At 34.0% G+C, this 20223-nt stretch overlaps 1 protein-coding gene across 1 annotated transcript; it reads right to left on the bottom strand.

Annotated features, from left to right (window-relative positions):
* Positions 1-6324: 6324 nt before the first annotated feature.
* Positions 6325-18783, bottom strand: LOC128176843 (uncharacterized). Its single transcript, XM_052843389.1, has 3 exons — positions 18767-18783; positions 11103-11230; positions 6325-6947 (listed from the first exon to the last, which is right to left on the bottom strand). Exons 1-3 carry the CDS (start codon positions 18781-18783, stop codon positions 6361-6363), a joined length of 732 nt encoding a protein of 243 aa, XP_052699349.1. The 3' UTR covers positions 6325-6360.
* Positions 18784-20223: the final 1440 nt, after the last annotated feature.

Below are 20223 nucleotides of genomic sequence, written 5' to 3'. Positions count from 1 at the left end.
GAGGAGGCAGAGGACAGAGGAGATAGGGAAACGCGATGAAAACGCGATTGATGACCAGCATGATTTCTATGGCACCGACTCTCTTAACTATTCTCAGACTGATACTTCTGATGATGTTAACCTACAATATTCTGGAAATATTCTCAAACTATTATCCATAAACGTCTGCGGTATCAACAGACGTCTCAACTATCCAGAGTTCATATAAATAGTGAACCGTTATGATCTATTGTGCTTCACCGAAACAAAAACAGACGACCTGGACACCATCGAACTGGACAATTACGTATTGTTTGCGAAAAATAGACAGGTGTGTGCGCGAATCCGGGTGCCGTGAAAACTTATCTAAATGTATTACGCCTATAGAAACAGAATGTAAATATGTTTATTGGTTTAGGGTGAAGGGTGAATTGTTTGATTGTGAGAATGATGTTTTATTTGGTTTTGTATACATCCCACCTCAATGTTCAAATTATAGTTCATCAGAAGCATTTAACGAAATAGAACTTGAGTACTTAAATTTAATTTCTCAGTTTGACTATGTGTGTTTAACAGGCGATTTCAACGCCAGAGTATCTGACAAGAAAGATTTTTTTGAGGAAAGTGATTTGTCAAATTTTGAAGTATCGATAGACACAGATTGTGATATCCTAACTGATGTAAACAAGTTGAATATTTTTAACATTAATATTGATAGAAAAAGTTGTGATAAAAAAACCATTTTTTGGGGAAATCAGCTGTTGAATTTTTGTAAAACAAATAGTTTATATATAATGAATGGAAGAGTTAACGGAGATGCAGATAGTGGGAATTTCACCACTACAAGATCAAGTGTTGTTGACTATTTTATTTGTAATGCAAATTTTTTTAAGTTTGTTAAACATTTTGAAGTATTAGATTTTAACTGTTTGTACTCTGATATCCACATGCCATTGACTTGTCAGTTAAGCTGTGAAATGTTAAATAACGAAAATTATAAGGATATATCATATCATGTCAATCCTACACAAAGAATCAGATTATGGGATCCAAACAAGTCGAGCGAGTTTTGCCAAAATATAAATACATTAAATTTATTAAGTATTGAACAAACTATAGATGATAAAGTACGCGACTCTGTCGAAATACAGAAGGAAGATGTAGATTTTTTGTTCAATAGTTTAGCTGATGTACTATTATCCTCAGCCAAAACCACTTTTGATACATTTTTACCGCGCAATAAAACTTCGGTTAGAAATAGCAAAACAAAACAATGGTTTAATGCGGATTGTTTCACAGCAAGAAAAAATTGTAGGAAAATTAGACGCAAATTCAAGTTATATGGAACCAGCGTGTTTAAATCCGAGCTGCAAGGAGCACAGAAAAAATATAAGCGCACATTAAATAAATCTTACAAAGTTTATAGAAATAACCTACAGCGTAACATTAAAACATTAAGAAGTTCAAATCCAAGAGAATACTGGAAACTCGTGAATGATAAAAGCTGTAACGAATCTAACGATATTAACATATAGTAGATTTTTACGACTATTTTAAAACTGTTAACGCGAACGAACATGATTTAGATATTGAATTAGACTATTCTTCCTTCAATGATAAATGCGAAGATACATTTTGTAACTCTTTGCTCAATGACCCAGTTACCGCGGCCGAAATTCTTGAGGTTGTTAAAACTATTAAAAATAACAAATCGCCGGGACCAGATACTGTTGTTAATGAATATATTAAGTCATCCATTAATAGCATGATACCATTATATGTTAAACTTTTTAATTTAGTGTTTGATACTGGTATTATTCCGGAAGCCTGGCTGGTCGGGAACATAAAACCAATATATAAGAAAAAGGGTAGTTATGCTGACCCACAAAATTACCGTCCGATTACTCTTTTGAGCTGTCTAGGAAAGGTTTTTACTTCTGTATTGTGTAGACGGTTAACTACTTTTGTTTATAATGTTAATCTTATCAGGGAAAATCAGAGTGGTTTTAGAGAAAATTATTCTACAATTGACAATATGTTTGTTCTTTACTCCCTGATTGAACTTTTTTCACTTAAGAAAAAGAAACTCTTCTGTGCTTTTATTGATTTTAAAGCTGCATTCGATAAAGTGTGGAGAATAGGATTATGGAAAAAATTCATTGAATATCAAATTAAAGGGAAATGTTTAAGGGTTGTTGTCAATATGTATAATGGCTGTAGATCAAGAATATTTTATAACAATGATTTTTCCGAATATTTCCCTTGTCAAAATGGTGTCCGTCAGGGAGAAAACTTATCTCCGTTTCTTTTTGCATTATATCTTAATGATCTTGAAGATTTTTTATCACATGAAAATGTCATAGGACTAAAAAGCCTGTCTGAAGAAATTGAACAAAATTTAAATTGTTATCTAAGAATTATGATTATGTTGTATGCAGACGACACTGTGTTGATGTCCGAAACCGAAGATGATCTACAATATCAGCTTCATTGTTTTCAAATGTACTGTGAAAAATAGAAATTACAAGTGAATGTTGAGAAAACTAAAATTATTATTTTTGGTAAAGGTAGACAAACCTCAAAAGTATCATTTCTATACAATGGTAACGAAATAAAAATCGTCAAGGAATTTAAATATTTAGGCGTTATATTTTCAAGAACAGGCTCTTTCTACAGTACTAGGAAATATGTAGTGACGAGAGCTACCAGAGCTATGTACGCAATAATTAAAAAGTCAAGAGAATTAAATCTATCGATTGATTGTCAACTTGATATGTTCGACAAAATGGTTGTTCCAATTTTACTGTATGGTTCTGAACTGTGGGGTTTTGAAAATTTATGTATCATTGAAAAATTGCATCTTAAATTTTGTAAACTTGTACTTAGTCTTAAGACGTCCACACCAAATTTTATGATCTACGGTGAACTTGCTAGACATCCATTGTGTGTGAAAGTAAAAATTAGAATGTTGAATTTTTGGATAAGATTGTTGAAAGGTAAAGAATCAAAATTGTCATATATATTGTATAATTTTTTACATAGCCTAACACAAATCAATAATTATAATTTCAAATGGGTTGAATGTATACAGAATATTTTACATGAATGTGGTCTAAGCTATGTCTGGTTGACGCATAATGTAGAAAATGAAAAATGGATTTTAAATGTTGTTAAGCAAACTTTGATTGACCAATTTCAACAAAAATGGGTCTCTGATTGTAACGCATCTAGTAAAGGATTGATCTATAACTTGTTTACCAATAACACTTTTGTACCTAGAAATTACATAAACTCTGGTGCTTATATGAATAACATTACTACATTAGTTAGATTTAGAACAAGCAACCATAAACTGCCAATTGAGACAGGCAGATGGAACAATGTACCTAGAAATCAACGATTTTGTAATTTATGTAAAAATAACATTGGCGACGAATATCACTATATTATGATATGTCCGGAATTGAAAGAATATAGAAAAGCTTATTTACCATCAATGTATTTTAGACGACCAAATGCTTTCAAATTTTTTGAATTATTTTCATGTAATAAATTAGCTGTTATTAATAACTTATGTAAATTTATCAATATTATCAATAAGAGAGTCAACTCTCCAGGTTGATGTGTACAGTATACACCTTTGCTTTTTGTTAAATATTGTATGTATTGTATATTTTCTCTATGTTGTTTTATACAATATGAGAATAAATAAAATGAAATGAACAAAACTAGATAATGCATGTATAACAATTGTATAATCGTATTTCGGAACTCATTACTCAATATTCTCTTAAGTTTATAGAAAGGCATTTGTGCGTAGTAAAAATGAAGTACATGTATACCGAATTGCCCGTCAATTAGTTTCTGGTTAATTATCTTTAAGCTGAATCAGATCTTCAGCTGCAAATCTATATCTTAATCTGTAATTAACAGGAATAATAAATATGCTGACTTATAGAGCTTTAGGCATTTTAAATAAAAGACAGATAACGCAAGGTTGATATCGAATTACATGTTAATTAAATTAACTCATGCGATTAAAGACTAAAATAATACTTTTCAAAAACAATATCCATAAAACTATTTATTATGTTTGAATTAGTAATGAAAACAAAACAAACATAGATAAAGTAGAAATCCCCAAAATACAAATGTAGAACCAAAAGTATAAACATGTTTATTTTATAATTCTTACCACAACACTTTTGATTTCATGCAGTTTAAAGTATTAAAGACAGTTCAGCTTTATATATATATATGATAAAATGACGCACAATGTGTATTAATAGGAAAAAATCAGCATATTTATTCATTTTTAAGAAAGACTTATAATTGTCATTAATAATCCTCGATGTAAATCAAAGGGGTCTTTAGTAATGAGTTCCAAAATTCTACTATCAAATAACTATTCATAACTTGTATTGTTTTGTGAATTGCAGTATTTGCAAATGCCAGGAATTTTAGTCAAGATAGAAGATAAATTATCGAGATAGCTATCCCAACAAAAAGTCGGTTTCGATTAAGAAACTAAATATTTATCTCGACTTGATGAGATAATTATCTTGACTTTACGTGAGATGCTATGTTGACCAAAAATTATGTGGATGGCAGAAATATGCCACCATAATTTACTTATTGATATTTTGTTCATCCTTTAAGTTATAGTGAATTTTAACATGTATATTTCCGCTTGAAATTAACAAATTAGGTCGATATAATTAGTCTTTAGTTGAATATTTCCAACTTCAAATCTGAGACCTACATGTAGCGGCTAACCTAGCGATCCGTTCAATAGACCTAGATATCTAGGACCTAGCAGTCAGGCTAGCTGCTACGATCTTTATCAGCCCAGATCGCGACTCCCGATAGACATAATATTGATCGCCCTCGCTTTATTTTTTAATGTTTTTATTAATCGATATGCCCTATTGTCAGATTTGGTCATTGTGCCACATTAAGAAATAAAGTATCTCCACAATTAAATGTGTATCTCCACGTTAAAGAAAGTATCTCTATATCTAAGAATTTAAAGTATATCCACGATGATCTCAAATAATAATGTGGTGTAAACACGAATGTATTTCATTTTATATGATATTTTATATTTGGACAAATAGTTTCAGTGAAGAATATATACTATGCCAATTTTTATAAGGATTCAATCTATCATGCTTCTATAATAAGAAAAATCACAAAATATTATAGCTCCAAAAACATGTTAATGTTCCCTGAATTTTGAAGTTTAGGCAGTTTAGGATGCAAATAAATAGAGAATAATTTATTTTAAATCAAGAAACGTGAAAGAAACGGAAATTTCAGCGTGGACAGCCCAATGTAATTCTGTACACAAAACCTGTCAACGAAGTCCGGGGTTACAGCACAGCCCATCATAACACACTTTTTACTAACGTGCAGGTTTCAAGACAGTAACTAAAGGTAATGTTACTCTAACCTCACTCTTTAAGTTCTGGCTTCAAGAATTATGTGCTTTTTAAATAACAAACAGATAAAGACACGCTTGAAAAATAAACATTCATACTTACAGCTGTTAAGGTAACTTTTCACATCTATTGCTGAGGTTAAAATTCAGTTTGGAAATATTTGATTTTAAACTTTTAATGTACATGTAACATATTTCTATTCTTTAAATACATGTAACTTTTGATGCGTCATCCTAATTGTGCTGTATCCTAGTGAACATACCTCAAAACAATTTTACTGAGTATATTTCCAATACAACAATTGATGACAACTGATGTTAAATTGTTTGGTATACAGATATATATTAACTTTAAACTGGTATTAGATACACATCATGTAATTTATTTCATTTTCACTGGTAAATTTATTGATAAAAAAAATGATGTGCTATGTGCTTGTTATCTCAGAAAAGTGAGCGACAAAACACAAATAGTAAAACATTTTTAATTTTCTTTAATTTTATTTCAAATCTGGCGATGATTGGGCACGGCTGTTTAAGGGTAATGGGCCGCCATACATGACAAAGGGCATGCCCCAAATTTCAAAATTCAACACATCAAGTAACATCATACATGTAGTTAACATAATTCAACAAATTCAAACAAAGTTCAAAGTTCATTCAAAGTTCACTCAAAGTTCAAAGTTCACAGGTTTAATACCTTGACACTGGGAGGTGCAGAAGTCAAGAATTTACGATTGACCCTTGGGAGGTGCAGGGGTCGATGTCGATGTCCACATAATAATACATGCACTTGTCTGAAATGACCAGCGCCGCTCATTCATGCCATAAGTTCCCAAACTCGAAAGCAGCTATGGTGCTTTAGAGATTGGGAACTCCGCCACCATATGGGTGGGGGTATGAGCGGATTTAACTTACAACCGTGCCCTAGGGTAAGCTTGCTAAGCCGGATAACAAGCATGCCCTTTTGTTAAGATAGCCTCAAGACCCCCCTGAAGAGTATTTAGGAAAACAGCATTAGCCAATTTTGACAAGTGTACTCCATCACAGAAAAACAAGGAGTCACGCTTTATATCAGGATGGCGGATAATTGCGCCGTCATACCGCAAGGCTAACCTGGATGCACAAGAATTAAGGCGTTTACGTTGTGATTCTATAGCACGAGAGTTTTGAGAATAACGCCATTGTATGCGTGGAAGGATGCAAGACCAAATGACCTTAGAATGTGGGAAGTTGGTTTGAATAAATTGAAAAAGCTTCATGCAAACTAGCCTGAGTTTTCTAATAGAAGTCTCCCCTAAGTCATTTCCCCCACAGTGTATTAAAATGACATTAGGTGCAGGACCCACCTTTGCAAGGGTTTTAAGCTTCTGCTCTACTTGAGACAATTTCAGGCCACTGTACCCCTGCCACCATAATGAAATATTTAGCCTTTTCAAGTTCAGGTGAAGACCTCCAGGTCTTAAAAATGCTTCTAATTGAGCATGCTTCAGTATTGAGGACCCCACTAACCACACTTTTTGTTTGTCTACAATAGATAAGCAAAGCCTATGAGTTAGAATTTTGGTATGCGAATGTATGACTTGTAACACGAAGGTTTCCATCTTCCACATTTCTGAATTGTTTCCGCAGAAAAGCCTTGCAATGCCAATTCAGTGCTACATGTAGCTCCAATCCGAAAAGAATGAGATTTGTATCTTGTGTTCTCCGGTAACTTAAGGACGTTGGATCCTGCGATCAAAAGTCTCTAAGTTTTTTTCTAAAGTATTTTTTTAACATCTACACACATATCTCAACCAAAATTCAAAATAAAATGTTGGGGTCTATATGCTCCTTTCTGTGCTACGGTGTATTTAATATGACCTTTCTGCACTGAACGTGCAAATTGCACATAAATCGCTTTTCCCTCTATATTTTTTTATCGAAATGAACCATTGTATCAAATACAAATTTACATTATTTAGAATTAATAAAATCAAAATTATCATAATGAAAAAGTTTGCAATTTCTTCACCTTATTGATATGTTGACCTTTTTGCGCTGAAAAAATACTATTTTTATTCATAAACGATTCAACATGCAATTAAATAATTTAAAAGTCTCAAACTTTTTCTCAAATTATGACAGATTTGTCAAAAGATACTTAAATATTCAGAAAATAAAACCAAGTATGTGTCTATGATGTAAATTTTGAGATATGGTATGAAATAAGCTAATTTTATGGGGAAATTGGAGTTGATTTTCCTTTAATTTTATGAAATATCACTTAAACATGCCAATATATGTCGATAGAAATATTGAAATATTGTTGAAATATGTTTTTTGATATTCCAATGCAAAAACTATCTAAAAATTTGGTCTGCACGGAAAATAAGAAAGCTAAAATTACGGTACTCTAAACCAACCGAGTTATGAAAAATGTTCATTTTCTTCTGCAAAACCTTCCGCCACAAAATATAGTCCCTTACTACGCTTTCTAAATATGGAATTTTTCCTTCTCTATTTTATTCAATATAGTTTGTTTGTCATTGTAAAAAAGGAATTTACAAGTAGAATTCATATATGACACAGAATTTCAAGACTAGAGATGACCCAAAATGGCTACCCAAAATCAGAGGATCGAACCTCTTTAAGACGAACTATTGCTTTTGAGAGTACTGCCGTAAACTGGTATCTCGTGAGCGGGGTCTTATCAAAGTGACAAAAAAAGAGGCCCTGCAGTCAACGGACGGACACTTAAATATTTCTCAACAAGCTTAAATTGACACGCAACTCCCTCAGATTTACCAATTTGAAAAATGCATGGTACCTTTTCCTACCTGGTCAGTCTTGGAATGTTTGAGATTGATTAACAATAGCTGTTTATCAGGATCTAGAGTTAGATTTTCCATACCAAGTACAATATTGTTCGGAATTTTACAGTGAACTGTGAATTCACCGACACGAAATAAACCATGAAATGCCAGTGAAAATGCTGCCGAGAAAAGACTTGTTTCATAAGAATTAGTGCATGTAGTGGGTAAAACCAAAATTATTTTTTCAAGCAAGTCTTTAGTTATAGGCAGTCTTGTATCAGAATTGTGATTTAACCGTTTCATGCCCTGCAAAAGCTTTGTAACTAAAAATTGAGAAGTTGGGTCCCCCATTCCTTGTAACTTGCAGTGGTAAGAAATTGCAGACAAATACGAACGCACCGTTGAATAAGCAAGGCCAAATGTTGATAGATGCAATAAGTACTGAACCACCGAACATAGTGTTGGAGGCCAATATGCAAGTGCGAACTGATGACAAAATTTTTGATACGACAGTAAACCGACTTTTTGAACCCTGTATGTGTTATCGGATAGTGCAGCTTCTAGCAGCCGATCAAGTTCAAACTTGAAATAAGGTTGTGAAATGACTGGGGGATGGGTTCGGGGTCCCTCCTTGCATTTGGTGCGGCCTGGCGAAACCTGGTCCACTATTTACGAGAAATGGCATCAGCAATATTATCAGATTTAGTTGAAATATATTCAGCACGAAATAAAATGTTGTGTCGCATGCATTTTAAGACAAATGCTCTAACTAATACCATGACAAGCTCAGATTTAGAGGTTAGTGTGTTCAAAACTGCAACCAATGCCTGATTGTCTATGTGAAATGTAATTTTTTTGTTGGCTAATTTGTTGCCCCAAATGATAACAGATAAAACCACAGGGATAAACTCTAATAGGGTCATGTCGTGATGCCCATCGATATATTTCCAATTTTTGGGCCAACTAAAGAAACACCACTCCCCATTCAAATACGCACCACATCCTAGTTGAGCAGACCCTGAGCTATCGGTGAACAAATTGAGATTTTGATCTGAATACCATTCTTCTTCTAAGAAATAAACCACACCGTTAAAATCCTCCAAAAACCTACACCACATAAAAATGTCCTCTCGCATAGATTGAGTAACTCTTAGGTAATGATGTGGTTGCGTGACACCGATGATGGCGTCATACAGGCGCCGAACAAATGCAAGGCCTTGCCGAATTGCCCTTGTAAAGAAATTAAGTTTTCCCAGCACTGACTGCAACTGCTTAAGTGTGACTTTTTTGAGTGGAAACATTTGTTTTAAAAGATTTTGGAGTTCAACACATGTTGGATAAGGTACTCTAACCAGCATTTCAATAGTGTCGATTTCCAAACCTAAAAACGTTAAGCAAGTGGTAGGACCTACAGTTTTATCCTCAGCTAAAGGTACCCCTAGATCAAGACAAATACTATGAAATGTAGACATGGTGTCCTTACAAACAGAAGCATTGTGACCCGCAAATATAAAATCGTCCAAATAGTGGTCTATTGTGTCTACATGAGATTTTTTTATTGCCAACCAGTTTAAAAATGTTGCAAATTCTTCAAAGACCTTACATGACACAGAACACCTCATTGATAAACACTTATCAATGTAGTACATATCATCAAACATAAAACCAAGTAGGTCAAAATCCCCTGGACATATTGGCAAAAGTCTAAAAGCTGATTTTATATCGCATTTTGCTATAAATGCCCCCTGACCAATTTTAGCAATCATCTGTATAACCGAGTCAAAAGATGTATATTTAATTGAGCTTTCCTCTGGGTCTATGAAAAAAATTATTACGCTATTGAATTTAGGAAATGAGAGGTGTGTTATTAATCTCCAACCAGAGTTGTCCCCCTTTGGCACCACTCCGATAGGAGATATGCGGAGGTTTGAAATTGGTAGATCCCGAAATGGCCCCCGAACCCGTCCTAATTCTACTTCCTTCATTATTTTTTCTCGAAGCTCGTTGTGATGTTCATACGCAGATATCAAATTTTTTGATTGAATATGAATTCTTGGCCCCGTGTAATATAATTGAAAACCCTGGGAAAACCCTAAAAATAATTTTTTCGCAGTCTGAGTTTTTGGATAATCTGACAAGTACTTCTCAAGTGCCGGGAGTTTAATAGGGGTTTTGCCGAGGCCCCACACCTTGTGGGTTTGTAAATCTAAAACGGGGGCGCAGGTTGTTGTGGTTCTGGGGTTCCCTGAAATGCGATTGTTTTGTCCTGGGTTGATTATTAGCATGTTAAGTTGGGAATCTGGGGGCACGAAAATTATGCATATGAGTTTGAGCAAGAGTGCAGTGTATTATAGCATGCTGGCCGCTACAACGTAAACAACTGTGAGTGTACGTGCAAGGAAACTTTTCGCAAGACCCTTTGAAATTGAAGTTGTAGCACTTTCCTATAGATGTAGCTCTGGGCAGGGTTTGAGGAGCATTAACGGTTGAAGTTGGGGTCATGTACATTAACCAGAGCTCAGAATCCACTTCCCCCCATGATGATGCTGGATTATGAGCCTTACGTAACCTATACTGAACATCGTATTCTTTCCATCCCACTGCTCCCCTATTAGCCCCCATCCTAACACACTGCATGTATTTCAAAAGCTCTATGGATTTAGCAGAGTGGCCACTAAGATAAATCCCAGCAAATATAAACATGAGATCAGTCCACTGTTCTATGGTATCAACCTTTTTGGGGTTAGCATCCTTTGATATTATTTCCCCCATATTATTTACAATTAATTTCTTCTCATCCCCACCAGGTCTAGGAGGTAATAGAGAGGCCAGATCAATATACTGCCCTTCTATAATTTTTTGTTTAATTGCGTTGCTAACGTGCATACCTAGCATGTTGTGGACCGATGGGACTGCTGGAGGAATATCGTCCATGCATATGGCATAAGAAGATGACGTCGTTGTCCTTGATGGTTGCGTGACCTCCGAATTGGTTTGCACCGGTTCTGAGCATGTGCTTATCAAAGATAAAAATTTAATATTAACTTAACCAACATATCTTCTCAGCAACAGGAAGTGAAAGAAAGATTATTGGGCTTGGGCTTTAATTTATATATTCAATGGGGAGATAACTCTAGTAACTAGATCTCGTTACGAGTAACGAGTAGGTCTTCCGTCCGATTTTGTTTTCATATGATACGATGAAATATCGATATTCTCTGCCAAATCTGCGATCTTGGTGAATCTAGGTTTTTTGTCTCGAGACCGAAAACGGACGAACAAAAGAGGTTTATGAAAATAAAAGCTAGGTTTTTTTTTTATACATTTGTTTATTGTACACTACTGTTAATCATGGGAGATGAAACACCAAAGAAAATCAGTTAAACTTGTGAAAAAAATGAATTGTTTGAACTCTTCTGGTGAGTACCGGAAGTGACGGTTGACAAAAGAAAACCCGTTTAATATATCTTCAATCGATTGTCTATCATTTATAAAAGTTTATGTCTCAATTCACTTACAGTGACTAAAATCTCGCTGGTATCAATTTTGTAAAAAGGCTAGGTACCAAAGATATTTGAAATCTTGATTGTTTTCAAGTTATCTGTAATATAGTTTACGAGTGTCTTGGCCCCTCATTTAAGGGGCCAGCCCCTTTTTCTCAATCGAAATGTCTCACGAATACTAACATTTTTGTTCTTACACCCATCTAAAATTGTTGTTCATTTTTTAGATACAAATGATTGAATATTTTAGGGGCCAGCCCTCTAGATCCTTAATGGGGACAGACTTTAGAGTTTTGATTAGTGGAATCGATTAGAATCATCAATGCAAACATTTTCTTTTCTACATTGCCTAACAAAATATGTCTCCTTCTCTAGATATATTGCATCAAAGTTTAAGTACTTTAGCCCCTTAAAATCCCTAATTACGTCATAAATGGGTGTGAAAATGATTTTACCTGATAAATATTGCTACAATCAACAACTTTGCTTCTATATTGTATTACAAAATTTTGATCGTTTTTAAGTTATTTGTAATAGAGTTTACGAGTGTCTTGGCCCCTAATTTAAGGGGTCAGCCCCTTTTTTTTATTTTGTTGGAAAGAACGTTTAATTATCTACTACTTTTGTAGTATATGTCTTAACAAAATATTGACCGATAAAAAGATACAGATGAAAACGTATGAAAATTTTGAATGAAAATTCGTACTCAATTTTCGAGCCCAGGCGAGCTCCAAGAAATGGCGCCACTGGCGTAAAAAAATATAATAGTGCACAACTTCAAACTATAGACTACCTATCCTGAAAATTTCATAGTCATATCTCTGATAGTTTCTGAGATCAGCTCTGCACAAAATAGGTCGTGAAAATGGACAAAATGGCCGATAAATCGGTACCGGAAGTGCCGACAGGAAAAATCTCAAAAACGTATGAAGTTTACATCAAGTCTCATCTTCTCTGAAAAAATGGTCGAAATCGGTCGAATAGTTTTCGAGAAATCTCGTGCACAAAATTTGTGGAAAAAAAAAATAATAACTAGATACAATCTCGTTACGAGTAACGAGTAGGTCTTCCGTTCAATTTTTAAACGATACGTTTAAAATAACAATGAAATTTCAAAAGTCCCTTCAGCCACTTCATTTCAAAAAATGTATACGATTGTCAATATCCTTTAAAATGCTTAACAAAGAGTTTTGGTTTTTCACATAAAGCACATTAAAGATTTAAGATTTTAGTACCCTTATTACGTCATCAATGGGTGTTGAAATGAGTTTTACAAACTGTTATTGTTACGATTAACAACTTTGTTTCTATAATGCATTACAAAATCTTGATCGTTTTCAAGGTATGTGTAATAGAGTTTACGGGTGTCTTGGCCCCTAATTTAAGGGGCCATCCCTTTTTTCTTGAGTTCATTTGAAAGGTCTCACGAATACTAACATTTTTTGTTGTTAAACTTATCTAGAATTGTTGATCGTTTTTGAGATACAAATGATTGAATATTTTAGGGGCCGGCCCTCTAGATCCTTAATGGGGACAGACATTGGTGTTTTGATTAGTGGAATTGATTAGAATCATCAATACAAACATTTTCTTTTCTACAATGCTGAACAAATTATGTCTCCTTTTCTAGATATATTGCGTCAAAGTTTAAGTTTTTTGGCCCCTGAAAATCCCTAATTACGTAATAAATTGGCATGGCAATGATTTTTTTCTAACAGATATTGGTAATATCTACAACTTTGCTTCTATAATGCATTACAATATCTTTATTATTTTTAAGTTATTTGTAATAGAGTTTACGAGAGTCTTGGCCCCTAAATAAAGGGACCAGCCCCTTTTTCTTGAATTCATTCGAAAGGTCTTACGAATACTAACATTTTTTGTTCTTACACTTATTTAGAATTCTAGATCATTTTTGAAATAAAAATAATTGAATATTTTAGGGGCCAGCCCTCAAGATCCTTAATGGGGACAGAAATTCGTGTTTTGATAAGTGGAATCGATTTAATTCATAAATTCAAACATTTTCTCTTCTATGATGTCTAACAAAATATGTCTACTTCTCTATTTATATTGCGTCAAAGTTTAAGTTCATTGGCCCCTAAAATTCCCTAATTACGTAATAAATGGGCGTGGCAATGATTTTTTCTAATAGATATTGGTATTATCAACAACTTTGCTTCTATAATGGATTACAATATCTTTATCGTTTTTAGGTTATTTGTAATAGAGTTTACGAGTCTCTTGGCCCCTAAAAAAAGGGGCCGGCCCCTTTTCTTGATTTCGTTGGAAAGAACTTATGATTATCTACCACTTCTGTTATATATATCTTAACAAAATATCAACTGATAAAAAGATACAGATCAAAACGTATGAAAATTTTGAATGAAAATTCGTACCCAATTTTCGTGCCTAGGCGAGCTAAAGGAAATTGCGCCACTGGCGTAAAAAAATATAATAGTGCACAACTTCAAACTATAGACTACCTATCCTAAAAATTTCGTATTCATATCTCTAATACTTTCTGAGATCAGCTCTGCACAAAAAAGGTCGTAAAAAATAGAAAATCCGCCGTAACTCGGTACCGGAAATGACGATTTCCAAATTTCAAAAAACGTCTAGAATTATGACCTCTGGCAATCATTTGTGAAAAAATGGTCAAAATCGGCCGAATAGTCTCTGAGAAATCGCGTGCACAGAATTTGTGGAAAAAAATAATAATAAGAAACAGTACGAAAACAATAAGGTCTTCCGTTGGAAACGGAAGACCTTAATAACTAGATACGATCTCGTTACGAGTAACGAGTAGGTCTTCCGTTCAACTTTTAAACGATACGATTAAAATATAAATGAAATTTCAAATTTCCCCCTCGACCACTCCCTTTCAGATTATGCATACGATTGTTAATATCCCTTGAAATGCTTAACAAAGAGTTTTGCTTTTTCACATACAGCACATTTAAGGTTTAAGATTTTAGTCCCCTAAAACCCCTAATTACGTTATTAATTGGTTTAGAAATTAGTTTTACAAAGTGATATTGTTACGACCAACAACTTTGTTTCTATAATGCATTAAAAAATCTTGATCGTTTGTAAGATATGTGTAATACAGTTTACGAGTATATTGGCCCCTAATTTAAGGGGCCAGCCCCTTTTTCTTGAATTCATTTGAAAGGTCTTAAGAATACCAACATTTTTTGTTCTTACACTTATCTAGAATTGTTGTTCATTTTTTAGATACAAATGATTGAATATTTTAGGGGCCAGCCCTCTAGATCCTTAATGGGGACAGACATTGGTGTTTTGATTAATGGAATCGATTAGAATCATCAATGCAAGCATTTTCTCTTCAACAATGCTTAACAAAATATGTCTATTTTTCTACATAAATTGCGTCAAAGTTTTAGTACTTTAGCCCCTAAAAATCCCTAATTATGTAATAAATGGGCGTGGCAACGATCTTGCCTGATAGATATTTGTACGGTCAACAACTTTGCTTCTGTAATGCATTACAAAATCTTTATCGTTTTTAAGTTATTTGTAATAGAGTTTATGAGTGTCTTGGCCCCTAATTTAAGGGGCCAGCCCCTATTTCTTGATTTTGTTGGAAAGGACTTTTAATTATCTACCACTTTTGTTATATATGTTTTAACAAAATATCAACTCATAAAAAGATACAGATCACAACGTCTGAAAAATTTGATTCGAAATTCGTACCCAATTTTCGAGCCTAGGCGAGCTCAAAGGAATGGCGCCACTGGCGCTAAAAAAATATATTGTGCACAACTTTAACCGATGGTCTACCTATCCTGAAAATTTCATATTCCTATCTCTGATAGTCTCTGAGTTTATGTCTGCACAAAATTGGTCGTAAAAATTTACAAAATCGGCCGTAAATCGGAACCGGAAGTGACGATTTCAAAATTTCAAAAAACTTCTAGAATTATGACCACTGGCAATCATCTGTGAAAAAATGGTCGAAATCGGCCGAATAGTTTTCGAGATATCGCGTGCACAATATTTGGGGAAAAAAATAATAATAACTAGACACGATCTCGTTGCGAGCAACGAGGAGGTCTTCCGTCCGATTTTTAGAAGAGGAAATGACCTTGCCTTTTATCTTCATCAACGAAACATATCAGGAAATGCAGATGTGATCTAAAAGAGCGATGGATGAAGGATTATCCATCCTGTAGGATCCTTAATTTTAAGGACCAGTCCCATTTTATTTCATATTAAATAAGAGGTCTTTTGACTTAATAACAGGTCTAATAACCTGTAATAAAAAGAAACCGAAGAAAAAAAAGAGGGTCTTCCTTTGTAAACGGAAGACCCTAATAACAATAAGAATAGAAGGGTCTTCCGCTGAAGACGGAAGACCCTAATAATAAAAGACTGTTTTTGTCTAAATCTTAATTGAAGAGTGTTTTTCAACTTGTACTATAATTAGTATAATTTGTACTATAATTAATTATAATTAGTACAGTAATATAGAATGATACTTAGTTGAAATTAAAGGCCCAAGATCAAAGATCAAGTAAAATCGGACCAGAAAAACTAAATGATTTTATGAATTGGGGGGGGGGGGGGGGGGTTGGTCGGTGACTTCTATATTAAACGTAGAATATTAAATTCTAAATATCACATATTACACAATTTCTAAACAAAATACATATGTTAGAACAATGTATAAGCGCTGTATAAGCCACTGTACCATTGATTTGAAATTTAAAAATCTCAAAATCTTAATTATGATTTTTTCATTGATATTTACTTTTATTCTAATATATGTATAGCATTAACATTAGGTACATGGAGATGAATGCAACAGGTCAAAACGTTTGAAATGGGCGGGAACAAATTGACGCGGACGTCTGATATATGAAGCGTATTTTCAATCCACCTCAGCATTTTTAATTTGCTATATAAGTTAATAGAAAAACATTTTATTTCATCAATAATAGTGATTTTATTTCATCAATAGTAATCGGATCCCCATCCGAGAGAGATTATACGCAGGGCAAAGCATATTGTCCGGTGAGTCTTCAAAAGTCTGAAACCAAGTGAGGGCGATTTTGAAACGGGGTTTATTCCCAGGGGAGAATAATTAATTCAAATTCCGATTTAATCAATTAATACATATATTATACCCATATAAAAATGTTCGCTAGGCTAATTTATACGGATATGCACATTCATTGTTTATCTAGCTATAATGAGAGAGAGAGAGAGAGAGAGAGAGAGAGAGAGAGAGAGAGAGAGAGAGAGAGAGAGAGAGAATTATTGACCCCGCTGCTTAATCACTAATCCCGCTTTTGGGAGAACATGTACATGTTTATAGACTTTTGTAAATAAATCTAAACTTTAAAAGACTGATTGTAAATGATTATAATCCCAATCCACCCTGCCGTAATGATTTTAATAAATCAAAAGTGAATAATCAGACTCTTTGTTTCAACAGTGTATATCAACGATCAGTGTTTACATCTGTTAATACATAGGCCCAAACACAGATACAAGGGTGGTCAGTTTTCACACCGTATCGCAGTCACCCGGTTGTCAGGGTGAGAGAGAGAGAGAGAGAGAGAGAGAGAGAGAGAGAGAGAGAGAGAGAGAGAGAGAGAGATTTCATAGTGTTTTATAGTGTTCAGGAAATCAATATATAAGCAACATATGTCAATAAACGCATGTATACATGCATGCGTGTATCTATATAGTTATGTGAATAAATACTAATCAGTCCTCCTTTTAAAGCCATGTAGAATATCGTTGGTGTATTGCTAAATGCTGTGTGCATACAATCATGGAGATTGCGGCATTTCTTTGATGCCGGCAAAGCGACCCAGTGAACTCTAATGCGGTCGTACTGCAGGGGCGCTTCGGCGGCAAGCCTTTGATGCCGGCGATGCGACGAGCGTCTGAATTAAGCAAACTGCTGACAGAAACGAGAACTATATTTGTACTAAAAAAGCTGTTATTATTTTTATTTATGATAAAAATAAAACGGAAAACAATAAAAACCACCATTTTAAAGATGAAATCGTTAAACAAAACAAAATTAGGGAAGAAAAAAATAATCGGCACTCGGGGACGGAACCCGGGTCGCCTGGGCACAAGTCCAACACTCTAACGACTGAGCTACGCGGACTCTCGCTTCAGAACTTTTGAGCTCAAAATCTCAGGAATGCTTTTATCGATTTTAAAACGAATTTCATATTCAGAAGTTTTCAGAGCGTCTCTATCGAATGAAAAAATAAAAAAAAATCAAATTTAAAAAATTGAAAAATTAAGGTTTTTCATTTCCTTCCGGTGACAACCGGAAGTGACGGAGGACGTTCGGATGTGCAAAGGGCACTGCGGCCGTTCACTCTCTACCATCTCTGAAAATTTGAAGGTTCTATCTTAAATACTTTTTGAGAAAGGTCGTGAACAAGCAAAAACGTAAAATCTTTAATATCTCGGTACCGGAAGTGACGACCAAAAATATCTCGTGTAATTTTCTTACAAATTTTGTCATAAATAAGATCTGAAAGTTTCATGAAAATCGGCTGAAGCGTTTTTGAGAAAACGTGACAGAAAAAAAAATTAATAATAATAATAATAGAGGAAAAGAAACAAAGCAAAAACAATAAGGTCTTCCGTTTCCAACGGAAGACCTTAATAAGAAACAGTACGAAAACTATAAGGTCTTCCGTTGGAAACGGAAGACCTTAATAATAAGAAATCGTACGAAAACTATAAGGTCTTCCGTTGGAAACGGAAGACCTTAATAAAGTGCGTGACAAAGGGGAGATAATGGTGTCGGCCCTTTCTTCGATAACACCATCCAATACATAAAGAATTGGATGTAAATAATTTTATATGTTTGAAATCACATCGCTATATATTGCTTTTATACCTTGTGAACCGGGATAACGACCCCCCCCCCCCCCCGAAATTCCAATTAATCCGATGAAGAACTTTTGATCTGAATATCATTTTTAAATATTTGTCAAGGTTCAACCTTGAAACTCGTAGCCCCTATGTATGTATATGCCGTGTGTTTGTACTTTTTGATACCTGGCATGGCATAGCTGTTTACAAAACCGAATGGTCATCAATTTAAAAATTTGGGGCTTATCATTTTACCATGCATGTCTTGAGGACCCATTAACATTTTTTTTATAATTCAATTTCATCAAATGAATACATATGTATTGATTGTTATTTTTTACTCATGTATTTGGTATAGTAAACAAAACAATAGAAACGAAATCAAGGAGATAAATGTGAATTTCACCCACATTATCATACATCCGAACGGGAAGAAAAATACAAAATATGTCTATGTATTTTTGTCGCATTAATTTTCAAATAAAATTCTGACATATGTAATACATATATATACAAGTTTTTAAAAGTAGTTTTCATACATATTACAGAAAGTACATGTACATTACTTCAAATCAATTAATATTAGTTTATCATATGCGCCGTTTATTTAAAGAGTCAGTACGGCGCATTTTATTAAAAAAAACGACTTAAAAACATTTCCGAGCGGGCTCAGTATTTTTGTACAACTTATAAATGTATAAACTTTCAGAAAATTACAAATTTCTCCAAAACACCAGTCTAATTATTTCACTAAACTTATATAATTATTTATAACTCATAATATATACGTCGCAGTGTGTTACGGGGTTCCATTACGCATGCTTATTTACTATAAACAAAACAAATGCAGGGCTTGCGAAGATGGACATGTTTGTTGATAGAAATATCATGTCTTTTCTACTTCTCCCGGGTAATAATTATCAGGATTATTTTTTGTAAGCATGTATTTTGCGTTTTTATCACAGGAGTTGCTACAACCAAAATTCATTTCGTAAGTGAGGCCCGTTGAGGGGTTATTTGACATATTTATGTCTGTTCATTTTAAAATGAACTGAAATTGGTCAACCATTTATAAATTGTTGAGAAAGTGATTATCTGTTCCGTTTAGAGAGTCCATGCTGATGGAGTCTGGCGAAGATCTTGTAGTTTTAAGCACGTGTCAATTACTGTCAATCAAGATCAACGTGGTACAAATAAACGATGTAAGATTCATCCGGTTTTGTACGACTCTTAGAAATTCCGGAAACTCACAATTACATTAATTAAGTATGTTAAGAGATTTATTATGTACTTCCACTGTCACATTTAACGCTATTTGTTATTTCCAAATGCACGTTATTCAATTTGTCTGCACCGTCTTGCTGTGTTACCGACGACATCCAAAAACACTAGTAAGCATTCAATGCTAAAATCATTAATTATGCTCTAATGCATAATATAACAAACTGTAATCCATCAAGTCAGTTTGACACTATTTATTCAATATTCATCAATTTCAGAATGCTAGTATAATACAAATTGTTTAGCATAAGCATACTATGCCGAAATAAAGCACGGCGAATATTTTGTAGGAAAATTTAAAAGCAACGATAGCGGATATCGAACTTTTGTCCCTAAAGTCATTTGCTTTGAG

This window comes from Crassostrea angulata, chromosome 3 (assembly GCF_025612915.1).
Source record: "Crassostrea angulata isolate pt1a10 chromosome 3, ASM2561291v2, whole genome shotgun sequence".
NCBI lineage: Eukaryota > Metazoa > Mollusca > Bivalvia > Ostreida > Ostreidae > Magallana > Magallana angulata.
The sequence above is the reverse complement of the archived record's forward strand: the minus strand, read 5'-3'. Positions and strand labels throughout refer to the sequence as shown.

What these genes read in the sequence shown, in the direction of transcription:
- LOC128176843 (XM_052843389.1), bottom strand. An exon ending in ATCGGTCCACAACATGCTAG is followed by an intron (nt 6,948 to 11,102) that starts GTATGCACGTTA and finishes TATCTATTGTAG; the next exon opens with ACAAACAAAAAGTGTGGTTA.